This window comes from Lontra canadensis, unplaced genomic scaffold, assembly GCF_010015895.1.
Source record: "Lontra canadensis isolate GAN:19392208 unplaced genomic scaffold, GSC_riverotter_1.0 scaffold4, whole genome shotgun sequence".
NCBI classification, from domain to species: Eukaryota; Metazoa; Chordata; class Mammalia; order Carnivora; family Mustelidae; genus Lontra; species Lontra canadensis.
This window is the reverse complement of record NW_022630998.1, coordinates 31,739,918-31,755,794: the sequence shown is the minus strand read 5'-3', so window position 1 is coordinate 31,755,794 and position 15,877 is coordinate 31,739,918. Positions and strand designations below refer to the sequence as shown.

Sequence of the window (15,877 nt, the reverse complement as noted above, 5' to 3'; positions counted from 1 at the left end):
AGCGTTACTGGTGTGAGGGGATTCTGGGTGGAGCTCTGTACCCACCACTTCCCCCCCAGGAAGTGATCCGATTACTGAAACTCACGTGCTAATAACTGACCTCTGACATGGGTTTGATTCTGGGAAATGTGACCAGTTCTTCCTTATCATCGACAGCATTGTAAATGAGAAAAGCACTGTTGATGTGCCGGCCTTGGCCCTCAGACCACTCCTGACAGTCAAAGGCTTCCACACGCACTCCCACTTCCACACTGCAGAGGGCGACACAGGGCAGTGGGCAGAGAACCCGAGAAAGCCAGGCCTCCTCTGCCCGAGGCCACCACCACTACTCTCTTCCAAGTGAGAAAAAGAATGACGGCCTTGGGCTTTCTGTCTCCTCTGATGCAAATCTATGCAACTGTTAAAATCCTCTACATCAGGCTGACGGATCTGATGCTGTAGCCCCTGGTAGCATTTCTGCTTTACTTTCCCACCATCAAGTGGGAAAAAGGCCGGTTAGGACTTTATACACATTCATGAATATATTTTGGTAAAGTGATGTGGCAGGGAGTTAACTGGACCACAGTCAAGTTTTCTCCCCTAGAAACAACTATTCTACATTAAAAAGCATCAGACACTAAAACTGGATAGGAAACATAGATACTCTTTTCCACACTTTAAAAGAAAGAATACCAAATTAAATATTTTCCTTGTGTATCAAGAATAATAAAAATAACTGCGAAGTGGTTTGGACTTCTTGGTGATAAACAACAGGTCCATTATGAGTCAGTTGACTATGAAGTCACTGGGACTCTTTCGAGAGTGAATTGAAGAGTTAATAATGACAGGGACATACCAAGACCATACTGGGCCGGCTGGGAGTCACCCTTATTAAGAGACAAAAACCAAACCATCACAATTTATCAAGTACAAAGAGGCTTCAAGCAGCAAAGAGGGTGAAAATGAGTGTGTACAGATGTTGACGACTAACTGAAGTTTCAAAAAAACAATGAGAAGGAACGTGGTTACTTTGCAGGAGTCCCTACACTCACCTCCAGATAGAAAGAAAAATAAAAAATTATTCCTGTGCAAGTCTGAATTCATTCACAGCCACCTAAGAACACTAGACGGACTTTACCAGGTCTGAAATGTATTGTTGACAATGGCATTGAAAACAAGCCGATCTCCAACAGTAGACGGTCCCCGGAACTTAAACATGTCCACAGACTTCAGAAGGGGGTGTGCCCGACAGAGGCGTCTGAGGAAAGAAAGGGGAGACACAGAGGAGACAGCGCTCACTCTCGATGTAGTTTCATGAGCTGTTGATTTGCTTAACACATGCAATCGATGAATATTCAATGTGCTTTCTAAGTAAATGTCTCTTTTAACTCTTTTAAGAAATGACTAGATGATGTATGTGGAGAGTGAGTCCCTACACAGCCCGCAAATATTTTGGGAAAGACCATGTCCCCGAGCTGTGGGATCTTTACCGAGGTGCTTTGCGCTTCTACTCTTGTGGTGACAGCCCTGCTCTTGTTGTCTTCCCTCTAACAGTCCCCCTGAAAAACAAACCAGTGTCTTGGTTCTCATCTGAGGGTTCTGTTCATGTAGATAGCTTGTGATCACAATCACGGGAAGTTGTGACCCCCAGGTTAGAAGGGGGACACAGGGAAGGAAATGCCAGCTCGTATGGTTCACACTAGTTCCTTAGCTTCATAGTTAACTGAATTTACTCATATAGCAAAAGACCCCCCCCCCCTTTTTTTTTCCCTACAGGAAAATTACCTGGATTGCTACACAAAGCCTGAAGGGCTACCAGGTACACATTTTACAATGAGTATGTGTGTGTGTGTGTATGTGTGTGTGTGTGTGAAATTTTGAAATATTTATAAAGTATATTTGATCTCAGAGTTACTTTGATAATTTTCTACATTTTAGATTCCCACTGTAGTCATTCAGTTACTTAAAGGAATTGTGCCAACACCAAGTGAACACTCTGCCATACTTAATTATACTGTAAGCCTTTACAATAGAACAGGCTCAAATACTTTATTGTCATTGAGAATGACAATCTCATTTTTAAAACGAGCTCTCTTATTTGTGCATAATTTATAAAAAGGATTTCTACAGGTTTCTAACTATTGTCACAATTATAGACATAGTCACAATAAAATTCTTTTAACTTTGGGAAAATAAGATCTTCACAATCTTCAACAGTTACAAAAATTGTTGGTAGGACAGTTCCTGTTCAAATGCATTTTCAGACAACACAATGTTCCTTAAAGCTGCTCAGTTGCCTACATGGCTCTATTAAGAATAAAATGCCTTTTGGGACACCTGGATGGCTCAGTCAGTTAAATGTCTGCCTGAGGGTCATGATCCCAGGGTCCTGGGATCAAGCGCTCTATAAGGCTCCTGGCTCAGCTGGGGAGTCTGCTTCTCTCTCTCCCTCTCCCTCTGCCCCCCCCCTCCTGCTTGTGCTTGCTCTCCCTCTCTCTGTCAAATAAATAAATAAAATCTTTAAAAAAGAGAGAGAATAAAATGCCTTTTTTTTGAAACTGAAGAGTACTTAAAAGTTTTCTTCCAAATTTCTCTTTCTCATCTTATTTTTCAGTTAATCCTCTGGCCATAATGATTGTAACCAGGGATGTGAGAGGTCAATCCTATTTGTAAACTGCCTTTAGAAAAGTTTGCAACTTGACTATTTTTAAATGTAAAGGCTGTCCTCTCTTTCTATTCTGCATCGGCTGTACCATAACTATCATTACAGGGAGTTTCAGGATTATGTGACCAAAATCTACAATTCAGAATAAAGTATCAGAACGGTCATTTCATTTTTATTTTTGAACCAAGAACATAAACATTCACTTTCAAACAAAAGGACAAATTAATCGTAGGGTAAATGGGTAAATGACTTACTTTTTCTCTTTGACAAAAGGCAACACTCTTCTCTCCCTCCTTGACTATCTCCATAACCAGGACTCAGACCCTTTCTAATCTCTTCCCACTGGAACCCAACCTCATACGCCAAAGGTCAAAACCAAGAACCTTGCAGAAATAGTAGCCACGGTCTCCATCCAAGCCATAATTTGGCCACCAAATGTATTTCCATGATGGTTTGCGTGGGGTGGGAGGACAAGTTCAATGCTCTGAACAGATGTGCCACTTGTGGGAACCATTCCTTCCTCTTCGTCACAGATGGGGTCTGAAAGGTAGATGTAACACGCATACTGGTGGAGTGAACCGCACAACCTGGGACCATGGCTGTTCCTTCCTAGCAGCACACTGAACCCGGGGGATTGTTAGAAAAATTAAATTATTCCCAAAGACTTAAATCTCCTGAGGAAATAAATGGATTTCATTCTACAGAGTGACTTTCTCCTGAATGGTGGGTACTTAAAGGGAACTGGATAAGATAACGGATCAGAAAGGCCCGTTTAGAGATTGTATTCCAACCTATCCTTCCAGTTCACAGGAATTTTGATTAAAAGAATAGTCACATTTAAACTTCAAGTTGTTTGGAGTGGAGGAGGGGTGGGGAGAGGCAAAAAATCTGGGGCTTGATGGAGACGTTATTATCTTCATTGTGGTGATAGTTTTATGGGGTACACATGCCTCAAAACTTACCAAGCTGTACACTTCAAATACGAGCACATGAATTTATGGTATGTCATAATTATTACTATTCATAATTATTTATTAAATTATGTATAATAATTATCGTTTGTGGTACATCGATTATACCTCCATAAGGTTGTTAAAATTAAAGGAATCAGAGCTATAAAGGGCCACCAACGCTGAGAATCCGGAATAGTTTGCTCCAGTATAAACTTCAGAATAGGCACGTGGCCTCCCACAGTTACTGTTTTGCAATGAATGCAGTCACAAACAGAAAAGACACAATGAGTACTTCACCTGTCCTTCTGCTTCCTTTGAATTGTGTCTGCTCCGTTTACTGACAAATTGGTTTTTACGCTCAACAATGGAGAAGTCATTCACTCTGGCTGCAAAGTAGTAAAATGTATTCAATTATGCTTCCTGTGTCATCTAGTGACTCATCAGCTAGGCTTAAATCTGAGGTGCCATTGCTGAGGAGGATGGGGGAGGATTTACAAATCAGAGGTGCCATCCTAGTTGTGCTGCAGAAGGAGAGCCGGGCTGGCAGCCCAAAGGCACAGACTGGCCAGCTGTTGGGAACTGCGAACAGGGCCATTCTCGGCACAGCCACATATAACTCAGAAGCCTGATTACAATGACGAGCTACATTTTCTCACGAAATTTTTAGATTTATAATTAATTGATCTTCTTTTCATTATCCCCCCTTCATTCCACTGATCATTTCAGTCGTTTACTTATAAACATGTCAGAAAGATCCTATAACATCCTAGTATAAACGCCCGAATCCTTCTGATGAGGGAACAGAAGGCAAGCTGAGGACAAAGCAGAAGCTGACATCACACAACCACCCCACAACCCACCCAAACCCCTTCAACCCTCCAACCCCCCCACTCCCCCTCCCCCGCCATGGGATATATGTGACATTCCTCAGGCACTCCTGGCTGTCTGAAAGGAAAAACAAATAGTCAACTTGTAGAGATCACAATCCTGTAAGACCTGAGTCTACCTCAGTTTACAAATTTTCTAGTGATTTACCAGGAAGAGGCTTTAGTATCAATAGCCTAACTTCCAAAGACCCATAACTCCAGTTCCTGAAGCCGTAACATCATCTTCCCCTCCATAAAATTGAGGGAGGCTGAGACAGAGGGAAATGCAAATAAAGTTAAATTTCTTCTAAAACTAAAGCTCATTGATAAGGATGTGTGATAGCAGGAATGAGACATTCCTCCAGGAAGCTCTCAACTGTCTTACTCTTAGTGCCTTACTAAAAGGAAAAACAACCTTAACCTGTCAATGGCAAGGCCTTTGGCATCCTGTAGGTCCTCTTTAGCATATGAAAGTTCTTTCAAACTCTCCCTTTTCCTTACCTCCCCAACCCCATAGTATATAATCAGCTACCCCTAACAACCCGGGGACAGTAGCTCTTTCTGCAGAAGGGTCCCATCCCTGAGCTTTAATAAACCACCATTTTGCACATGGCTCAAGAATTCTTTCTTGGTCATTGGCTCTGGACCTCACCCCACCCAACCTCACTTATTTTCTAAAACTTCATCATATCCTTTGGCCCTAAGCCCTTCCTTTCTCGTCTGGCCTAGGCCTACCACTCCATCTCCAGTGAGCTCCATGGCCACTCCTACCACCTTACCCCCATCATATTCTCTTTCAATCTCTCTCTTTGCTTCAGCTATGAGACCTTTTTTCAGTCCTATAACTAAGTATTGTCTTCAACACCAGGGCATTTACATATGCTGTTCCATCTGTCAGTTGCAATTCCCCTGGCCAAGACCACCTTCTTCCCTTTACCTCCTATTCTCTTATAGGGAAGCAAATTTTATCATCCCAATATGTACCTCTTCAGGCTCATTGTTTTTAGGAAACTACAGATACAAGAGAAGCTCTGAAAACCCAGTAGAAGTTAGCGGGTGATAAGATACATTTAGGTGTATAAGATAAATCTCCATTTGTAAGGATGTTTCCCTTGCTGTACCAGAAAGAGGGGGATGACTCGAAATCTAGAAACTTATCAGTGGAGAAGACAATGGCTTATATCTGTGAAATAACCTTATTCTTGTTTCCTGTGCTTTTCTTGGTAACCTCCCATAACTGACCCACCACCCCCAATATCATCTTTTGTCTTTGGCTGAAGATAGTATTTAAGGTGATGGCTTCAGCCTTTCCAGTGAGTTACTGTTTTTCTGGGTCTCTCCCACGTATATATGGAATTTAACTTTTGTTTGATTTTCTCCTATTAATCTGTCTCATGACCATTTAATTCTTAAACCAGCTAGAAGTAATTTATAGGATAGAGGAAAATTTTTCCTCCTCAGTACTCTGTTGGCCAATCCCAGGCATCTTTTCTTCAAGAAAGCCTTCCCAGACCTAACAGCTAATTCCCACTGTTAGGAGCCTGCACACGTATCATCTTTCTTTCACAGTTATAGTTTTGTTTTGTTTTGTTTTGTTTTTAAGATTTATTTATTTATTTGACAGAGATCACAAGGAGGCAGAGAGACCAGCAGAGAGAGAGGAAGAGAAGCAGGCTGCCCGCTGAGTAGAGAGCCCATGCGGAGCTCAATCCCAGGACCCTGGGATCATGACCTGAGCCGAAGACAGAAGCTTAACCTACTGAGCCACCCAGGCGCCCCTCACAGTTATAGTTTTATGTTTGTGTGATCTTTGACTATGTGACCCACTAGATCCTAAGCTCTTTTGTTCAGGAACTGATTTTCTTTTAAAATTCTAATAATTTCTGAATATGGGCATTTGGTAAATATTTATTGAATGCATGTGCTGATTTATTCCACATTCATAGTTCTTGCTCTCAACAGAAACTTTTTAGGTAACAAAATGATTGTACTGATTTACATTTCTGTATGTTATTTTTTAGCGTTCCCACTGCTCCACATTTTCACTTAGACCATACTGTAGTTGGCTCAAGTTTTTCTAATTTTGTGGGTGTGAAATATCTAGTGTTGGTTATAATTTGCATTTCCCTGATTAAGGAGGTCCAACATATTTTCACATGTATATTAAACTTTGTTACCTCTGAATGAAATGTCTGTATCATTTGCTTTAAATGTTACTTCTCTCCCTTTTTTTTATTCTTTCTGGAGCTTTGATCAGATGCATGTTAGACTTCTTATTCCTTTCTCTATGTCTCCAAATCTTTCATACATTTCTCATTTCTTTGCCAATCCATCTGCATTCTGGTAACTCCCTCAGATCTGTCTTCCAGTTACTGTCTTATCTGCAGTTTATCCATTCACCGAGTTTTATATTTAAATTATTATATATTTTTATTATATATAATTATATATTTTTGTTATTATTATATATATTTTTGTATAGAAATTCTCTTTGTTTCTTTGTCAAACCTTCTAGGTAATTTTTTATTCCTGATTAATACTTTTGATTCTTTTATTTTTTAAAATACATTAACATTCTTACTTAGTATTCTTTATATGATAAATGCAGTTAATTATAGTCTTTCTGGGCCCCCTTCTATTGCCTAATTCTTCTCTGGATTTTGGTGACGCATTTATTATTATCCTTTATGATGTTTGTCTAAGAGTTCATATTCCTTGGACCTATGTGTGTGGGGATTCCTGAGAGCTGGGCTTAAAGTCGTTTCTCCAGGGGTTTGCATTTTTGGCTACGGATCAGCTGGGGGAACTATATAACATGCTGCCACTTCCCACTTCCCCCTAAATTTGACATGGGTCTGTTTTAGTCCAAACAAGTCAGTGAATTCTGAAACCAAGTCTACATGAGAATGTGCTTGTGATTGAATTCTCAAAGGGAATCAGTTTTTTTTTTGGGGGGGGGGGGGGTTGCTCTGTATATTTTTCCCATTCTGCCTAGGGCTATTGCTGAGATAGGAAAAAATCCCTACAAGAGCTCTCTGTGAATTGGGATTTTTCCACTTGACTCACCAAAAATATCATTTTTTTAGGTTTGCAGCTATATATAAGGTTTTCTGATCCAACCTTCCATGTAACATGGGCTGCTGGCTTTGTGTCCTGATTCTGTGCAGGCCCATTAACACACAAGTTCTAGGTCTTCTAGCACCAACGGAGTCCTGAACAAATGCCAGCTCTTCTATCTCCTCACATTGCTGCATTTGTGTTTTCTAATATTTTCTGGACTTCGAGGATTTCTCTTATTTTTCTGCCTGCTGAGATGTGTTTGCAAACATGTTTGTAAATATTTTATCCAGAAATTTAAGCTTGTTCTAGATACAAGTCCACCATATTGCTGTCATCAGGACTGGGATGACTCCTGAAGTGGTCTTCAAAAGGTACGTGAAACCTTCAATCCCTTTCAACTTCTTTGTTTCTCTTTTTTGCTATTACTGACTTTGTCAGATGATGTCCTACTATTATCTCAAACTAGTATTGATTGAGTTTTTTTAGGTCAGTATCTCTTACTTTTTTGTTCAAGATAAGTATAAACAATCTCTAAAATACAATGTTAAATGACAAAAAGAAAGGTGCATAGCTGTTTGAATACTGCCTCTAAGTAAGGGCATGTATGTGTGTGTGTGTGTGTGTGTGTCTAATACTCGTTGTCTTTGAGATGGGAACTGATTAACTGGGAGATACTGATCGTAGGAAGTCTTAACCTTTTAACCGAATGCCATCTCATACCTTTTGAACTTTTCACCCTGTGCATGTGTAGTACCTATGTTTAAATTATTTAAAATATTTATAAAATTAAAACTGAGTAGGCCTTATATTATGAGAGACACTGTAAAGTCTCAAATATAAGGTGATTCCTTCTTTCCTAAGGGATAACCTTAAAGAAAAAGCTACTCAATTCTTATGAAGACATCCACGGCATCCACGGGGATATACAGAGGTAGGTACTAAGGCAGGTCATGTGTACATAAGCACCAGCAATGACATGTATGCAGAAATAGACGGAGTACAGGTGACTTTGGTGCTGAATGAAGCCTGTTTGCAGGAAATTGCCAATCAATGGAAAAATATGGCTCTGCCAGGCTCAGAGACCAAGTCAGGCTCACAGCTCTGGCTGTGTACTCAGGTTAAGTATGGTAAACAGACTTCACCCTTTCTGCAGGATTCCAAATTAGAGCATACTTGTCCAGAGGTCAATTTCAATACTTGGACTTTGTATGTTCATTAAGAACTGTGTCATCATTCTGCTTGGACAACTTTTGCCTTTATCGTACAATTTTGCGTCAGGAACTTTGACCTGAATTGAGGATATTCCAGTTTTCCTTCTCATAACCAGAAAGGATCAACACAGGATAATGCTCATAAAAATTAGATTTCTTGATAAAAAATAATTAAAATGCTCCAAATACGAAGTCTTTTCCTACAAGCCAAGCTTCCAAACAATGACCCAGGGGTATAAGAGCACATTCCAAAGAAGTCCTGCTTTTACATAATCTAATCTCATTTGTTTCCCTTTTCTTCTGAAAGTATATGATTTTGACTCAAATTTCTTTCTAACAATATGCATTTCAACCACATAGAATCTTGAAAGAGATTCCAACTAGTTGTGGTATTACTATCAATGTAGAACCCTGGGTTTTCTAAAACCATGGTTCAATAACAAAGATGATCTAGCTATCTTCCTTTAGAAGGTGTTGTCCAGTTCAAAACAAACTCCATCCAGATACACCAGGTAGCATGTAGACAAACCATGCCCTCATGGCAACTTAAAGTTCCAGGGTCTGGCTCTGATGCTAAGAGAAATTGCTTTTAGGTTCTACGCTACCTTGATGGCATGAAAGCTAGTAAATTTTCTAAAAAGATCAAATCAATGAAGTTAGGTTCAAAGTTGCTTTGTGCAAAGGAATGTGGAATAATCCATTTTAGGGTAGATCAGAGGAAACATGATAAAAACAGACTTCTAAAAATCTCTAATCTAAACTGAACTAGACCTCTAGGGTGATCTGCCCAGCTTCCTAATGAACTGAAACTGAAATCGAGTACAGTCATTTTACCTCTATATGTGAATGGCTGTAGCACGTGAGAATGACTTCCGTATTCATAGTTCAATGGATAGTTTTTATTCGTAACTTTCTGGAACAAAGTTCACCTCTCATTTCTTCATGCAACTCTAATCCCCTGACTTCTGATGCTAGTCTCTCTGGTTCTCCCTGCACCCCTCCCACTGGTCCCTCTAGGTCTCCTTTGTAGATCGATCCTCCTCCTCTGATCACCTCTTAAATGGCCATGTGCTCCAAGTTTCACTCTTGGTCCCCCAACCTCGTGCCACTGTGAGCCCTCCCTAGGTGACTGTAGGTACTATTTCATCTGAATGACCATATGTCAGCTGTTGTGTCTCAAACTAAATCTCCCCACCCTGGTTTTGTCCTTTTGGTTGTTCCACAGGCACGTCAGACTAAACTCAACTCATCATCCACGTCTTCAAAACTGCCCCTCCCCTCGCCCTCATATGCATTAGCTCAGTTCATGAAACCACTATTAGCTGACCAGGTGGTCAGACCAGAAACCTGAGAGTTGGGGTGCCTGGGTGGCTCAGTGGTTAAAGCCTCTGCCTTCGGCTCAGGTCATGATCCCAGGGTCCTGGGATGGAGCCCCGCATCGGGCTCTCTGCTCAGTGCAGAGCCTGCTTCTCTCTCTCTCTCTCTCTGCGTGCTTCTCTGCCTACTTGTGTTCTCTGTCTGTCAAATAAATAAATAAAATCTTTTAAAAAAAAAAAAAAAAAGAAAGAAACCTGAGAGTTACCCTGAACAGCTTCTTCTTGCTCACCCATCTCCCCACATGAGCGACCCTACTCTGATTTGTTATCCCTTACATATTTTTGTCCTTTCCCCTCTCCCCTTTCTACTGTCATTGCCTAGAATAGCCGCTCCTCACCCCTTGCCTGGTCTCCTTCCCTCTAGTCTCCCCTCCTCTATGCAGAGTGACCATATTCAGTGCCAGCCTAATCATGCGACCCTGCCCAGATCTTCATCGGCTTCCCTCAAGGAGAGAAGAAACGTCAAGCCTCTTTGCCTGGCCTATCTTTTCATGTCCTGCCTCCTTCCACCTTGAATTTTCTCTCTGGTATGCCTTTGCTTTCATGGTTCAGCCATTTCATTACTTTAGCAAAATGCATTTTAAGTATAGTTTGGTGCCGATACCATCTTTACAAAAGGATGGACTCTTCTCAGCATGGTAATTTAATGATAATGTCTTCATTTCTTTAAAAAGCTATCTTGGGGGGCACCTGGGTAGCTCAGTGGGTTAAAGCAAATGATATGTTAAAGCCTCTGCCTTTGGCTCAGGTCATGATCCCAGGGTCTTGGGATCGAGCCCCGCATCGGGCTCTGTGCTCAGCAGGGAGCCTGCTTGCCTGCCTCTCTCCCTACTTGTGATCTCTGTCTGTCAAATAAATAAATAAAATCTTTAAAAAAAAGTTATCTTGGTAATGGGCATTGTCTTTTTAAAGGTCTGCAAGAATAGAAACCTTTGAAAAACCTTTTTTCCAACCCAGAGTTCATCTGTGAGGTGGTCCCAGGACCATGATGGTGTCATGCAGGGCAGAATGCAGGGCAGACCCACCCAGGTCGCCCCTGCCTCGGCCGTTGCTCTCTCCTCTGGCCTCTGTGTGTCCTCTTCTTCCTTCCTCTCTTTCAATATTCTCACTCTGATACTTTCTCATCTCCTTTCCTTCCTCCTCCTCTTCTTTTTTTTTCTTTTTAAACAGATTTATCCCATTCCTATTTTATTATTTTATTTAAATTCAATTATTTAACATATAAAGCATCATTAGTTTTTGATGTAATGTTCAATGATTCATTATTTGTGGTTAACACCCAGTGCTCATCACATCGCGTGCCCTCCCTAATGCCCATCACCCAGTTACCCCCTCTCCCCACCCACCTCCCTTTCCACAACCTTCAGTTTATTTCCCAGAGTCAAGAGTCTCTCATGGTTTGTCTCTCTCTCTCTCTGATTTCTTCCCATTCAGTTTTCCCTCCCTGTCCCTGTGATCCTCTGTGCAATTCTTTATATTCCACATATGAGTGAAACCATATGATAATTATCTTTTTCTGATGGACTTATTTCACTTAGCATAATCCCCTCCAGTTCCATTAATGTTGATGTAAATGGTTTTAAGTATTCAGCCTTTCCTTCTTCTTCTACAGGGATCTGCTTTCGGAGCTCAGGGGGAGTTGGACCTTCTGTGAACTTCCTGGCCCCTCTGGCAGTGGTGAGCAGGGCGACTGGAGCCGGACCACTCCACTTCCAACCTCACCGTTTTGCTCTCCCTAGCAGGTCATCTCCCCTAGGGCTGCGGGAGATAGGGTCAGAAGAAAAGGAAGGGCAGGGGAGAGGCAATGCAGGCCTCTTTTCCTTGCCATTCTGGCCCCACAAAGCCTAAGAGAGCCTGAGAGACCACAGCCAGAGAACTAAGACACTCTGGCTCATCAAACCCAGGGTTACCAGGGAAGAGCCAGGAAACAGGAATAGAAACTTAGCGCTTCTGTTCATAGCAAGCATAGAATCAGAGTGCTTCCTGTGACCTTTAGCAAGGGTGTGTACGGCTCGGTTTCCATTTCCTCCTTTGTTGATATTATAACCAGCTCATCTGAAGTAATGAATGAGAGACTGCTTAGTAAACTGTGAAGCACCAGATAGAAATAGCGTGTTGTCATTCTTCACTGGTTGATCACTACTGAACGCATTCTTACCGACAAGGACTGCCTGGTCCCTGTCACCCTTCTTTCCTATCTCTTCCTCTGGAGAACCCCCATTTAAAGAGGTCTTCGGTGTCGGTGGTTACATATTGAATTGGCCAGGCCCTTCCTTCTCCAGCTACTGGGTTTGTTGGGGGAAGATACCAAGCATCGCCAGGGCCGAATTGTAATAATAAGTTGAAAAGAAGTGTGTTCAAAGAAAGGACCCTTTACTTGTCACAGTCATATAATTAAAGTTCCTGTAATAGGCTTACTGACCTTCAAACTTGCTATTTTCCTTCATCAAGTTCTTAAAGGTATCTTCATGATGTAATCGAACTTTCCTTCTCTCAGAAGCCAGATTATGTTCCATGTGATCTTGCTCAGTTAGAAGTGTGACTGGTTTTAAATCAATCTCGAAAAAGATAAACATGTCTCTTTCATTACCTTGTTATCAGAGGACAACACGAGTTTTGTAAAACAAATGATATGTTACATTGTTTTCTAACTCAAAGTAAATAGAGCATTTCTGGGTATTTTTACACATATTATTTGACTAAATTTATTTTTTACAATATTTTGAAACTAAAAAAACCATTATAGGCTTAATTATTTCTACATACAATAAGATATGTGCTTTAAAGAGTTTTCTAAATATTTTTCCCTGATTTTAAAATTTTCAAAAAAGCTACAAAATAAAAGAAGTTCTTCAAATTAATGAACGAGGTGGGGACTTTGAGGTCATTGAATTCCTACCAAGAAATATTTTCTGCTCCTTGCAAAATTAAGATCTCAAAGGGAGGGAATAAACATGTTCTAGAGAAAGCTCTCAAGTACTAAGAGCTAGTTCTAATTTGGAAATTTCATCACATGGTGAAAGCATTATCTAATAAGCAAACTAAAAGAATCAAAAGGTCAGAACAAAGCTTTAACTGACCTCTAGAAACCTAAAATTCTGAAGCAACACAACCAAGGACTCAAGCTCTCCCATAAATACATGTCTGTTGACCTGTATGCATAGGGAAGTCACCTTGAGGCTGGATGGGGATAATTCCATGCTCATTTCCAGGACACCTGAAGGCTGGTACTGACCCTTCACCAAGAAGGCGAAGCAGCCAGTGATTTATAATATGCTGCTTTCAAGTCTAAAACTCCCGTAGACTGCCTTGTCTAATTTGTTTAGGGATATACGGATGTGATAACTTATACTGGCTTAACTCCATAGCCTTGTTTTAGTTGTGTGACCAGGGGGGTAAAAAAGTCTACCTGGTGAACTTGTGTCTTGGCTCTCTCCAATCTATAGATGGAGCCTATTTTGTGTAACTGAAAAGGACTCTGAGAGTGAAAAACTGAGAGCTTCTCCCCAAAGGTTAGGAACAAGACAAGGATGTCTACCTTCACCACTTTTATTCAACATAAAAGTGGAATCTGGAAAGTCCTAGCCACAACAATTATACAACAGAAGGGAAAAAGGGGCATTTGAATTGGTAAGGAAGAAGTAAAATTTTCACTGTCTGAAGATGACATGATATAGAAAAGTAACTCCACCAAAAAAGAAATGATAAATAAATTCACTTAAGTCACAGGATACAAAATCAATGTACAGAAATCTCTTCCATTTCTATACACTAATAATGAAGCAGCAGAGAATGAAATTAAGAAAATAACCCTATTTACAAATACACCAAAAACAATATCTATGAATAAACCCAACCAAAGACATGAAAGACCTGTACTCTGAAAACTGTAAAATACTGATAAAAGAAATTCAAGACAATGCAAAGAAATGGAAAGACATTCCATGCTCATGGGTTGGAAGAACAAATATTGTTAAAATGTCTATAACATCCAAAATGATCTACACATTTAATGTAATTCTTATCAAAATACCAACAGCATTTTTTACAGAGCTAAAACAAACAATCCTAAGATTTGTGTGGAATCACAAAAGACCTCGAATATCCAAAGCAATCTTGAAAAAGAAAAACAAGGGGTCTGGCCTTGGCTCAGGTCATGATCCTGGGGTCTTGGGATAGAGCCCCGAGTCGGCTCCCTGCTTAGCAGGGAGCCTGCTTCTCCCTCTCCCTTTGTCCCTGCTTGTGTTCCCTCCCTAGCTGAATCTCTGCCAAATAAATAAATAAAATTTAAAAAGAAATAAGAAAAGAAAAACAAAACTGGGAGTATCACAAATCTGGATGGCAAGTTATATTACAAAGTGCTAGTAATTAACAGTATGGTACTGGCATAAAAACAGACACATAGATGAATGGAACGAAACAGTAAACCAAGATATAAACCCACAATTACATGGTCAATTAATTTTGGACAAAGGAGGAATAAATATACTATAAGAAAAAGACAGTCTCTTCAACAAACAGTGGTGGGAAAATTGGACCATCACATGCAAAAAAATGAAATTGGACCCCTTTCTTTCACCATACAAAAAAATAAACTCAAAATGGATTAAAGACCTAAATGTGAGACCTGAAACCATAAAAGTTCTTAAGGAAAGCACAAGCAGTAATTTCTCTGACATTGGCCATAGCAACATTTTTCTAGATATGTCTCCTGGGGCAAGGAAATTAAAAAAAAAAAAAAAACTATTAAGAGTACAAGAAAATAAAAAGTTTCTGCAGAGCAACGAAAATAACTGTCAAAACTAAAAGACAACCCTGAATGGCAGGAGATATTTGCAAATGCCATATCTGATACAGGTTTAGTATCCAAAATATAAGAACTGATACAACTCAACACCCAAAGCCCAAACAATCCAATTTAAAAATGGGCAAAAAACATGAACAGATGTTTCTTCAAAGAAGACATAGAGATGGCCAACAGACACGTGAAAAGATGTTCAATATCACTAACTATGGAAATACAAATCAAAACTATAACGAGATACCACCTCGCACCTGTCAGAATGGCTAAAACCAACACCATAAGAAACAAGAGGTGCTGGCGAGGCTATGGAGAAAGGGGACCCCTGCTGCATTGCTGGTAGGAATGCAAACTGGTACAGTCACTCTGGAAGACAGTGTGGAGGTTCCTCAGAAAGTTAAATAGGGAACTACCCTATGATCCAGTAATAGCACTATGAGGTATTTACCCCAAAAGTACAAAAAGACTAATTTAGAGGGATACAGACATACATACACACATAGCCAAACTATGGAAACAGTCCCAGTGTCCACTGACAGAGGAATGGATAAAGAAGATGTGGATGTGGTACCCACACATACAATGGAATATTACTCAGCCATAAAGAATGCTCTCTTGTCATTGGCAACTATAGGCACAGGGCAGAGATTATAATGCCAAGCAAAACAAGTCAGAGAAAGACAAATATCATAGGATCTCACTCATATGTGGAATTTAAAAAACAAAACAAATGAGAAAGCAAAAAAGAGAGACAAACCAAGAAACGCGCTTAAATATGGAGAACACATTGATGGTCACCAGAAGGGAGGTGGGTGGGGGGGATGGGTGAAACAGGGGATGGGGATTAAAAAGATCCTGTATCATGATGAAAATATAAATAGTTAAAAAAAAAAAAAGGGAAAAGGACCCTGAGAACTATGCCTGGAAGCCTTGAACTTCTCTGCTGTTTGTGCTTTCTTTCTCCTG

General features: G+C 40.3%; 1 protein-coding gene and 1 long non-coding RNA gene across 3 annotated transcripts in view; both read right to left on the bottom strand.

Moving 5' to 3' along the window:
- The window catches only part of ACOT12 (acyl-CoA thioesterase 12), a 44,769-nt gene that overhangs the window by 12,867 nt on the left and 16,025 nt on the right, over positions 1-15,877 (bottom strand). For both annotated transcript variants that reach the window (XM_032847414.1, XM_032847405.1), the window contains exons 5-8: positions 12,533-12,668; positions 3,028-3,184; positions 1,118-1,237; positions 101-251 (exon numbers count right to left, since the gene is read on the bottom strand). In XM_032847414.1, coding sequence (XP_032703305.1) covers positions 101-251; positions 1,118-1,237; positions 3,028-3,184; positions 12,533-12,668 — 564 coding nt within the window. The remainder of the gene's footprint in view (positions 1-100; positions 252-1,117; positions 1,238-3,027; positions 3,185-12,532; positions 12,669-15,877) is intronic.
- Positions 9,625-10,364, bottom strand: LOC116861026. Its single transcript, XR_004381397.1, has 3 exons — positions 10,306-10,364; positions 9,788-10,081; positions 9,625-9,663 (listed from the first exon to the last, which is right to left on the bottom strand). It is a non-coding gene; the product is annotated as an uncharacterized LOC116861026 (long non-coding RNA).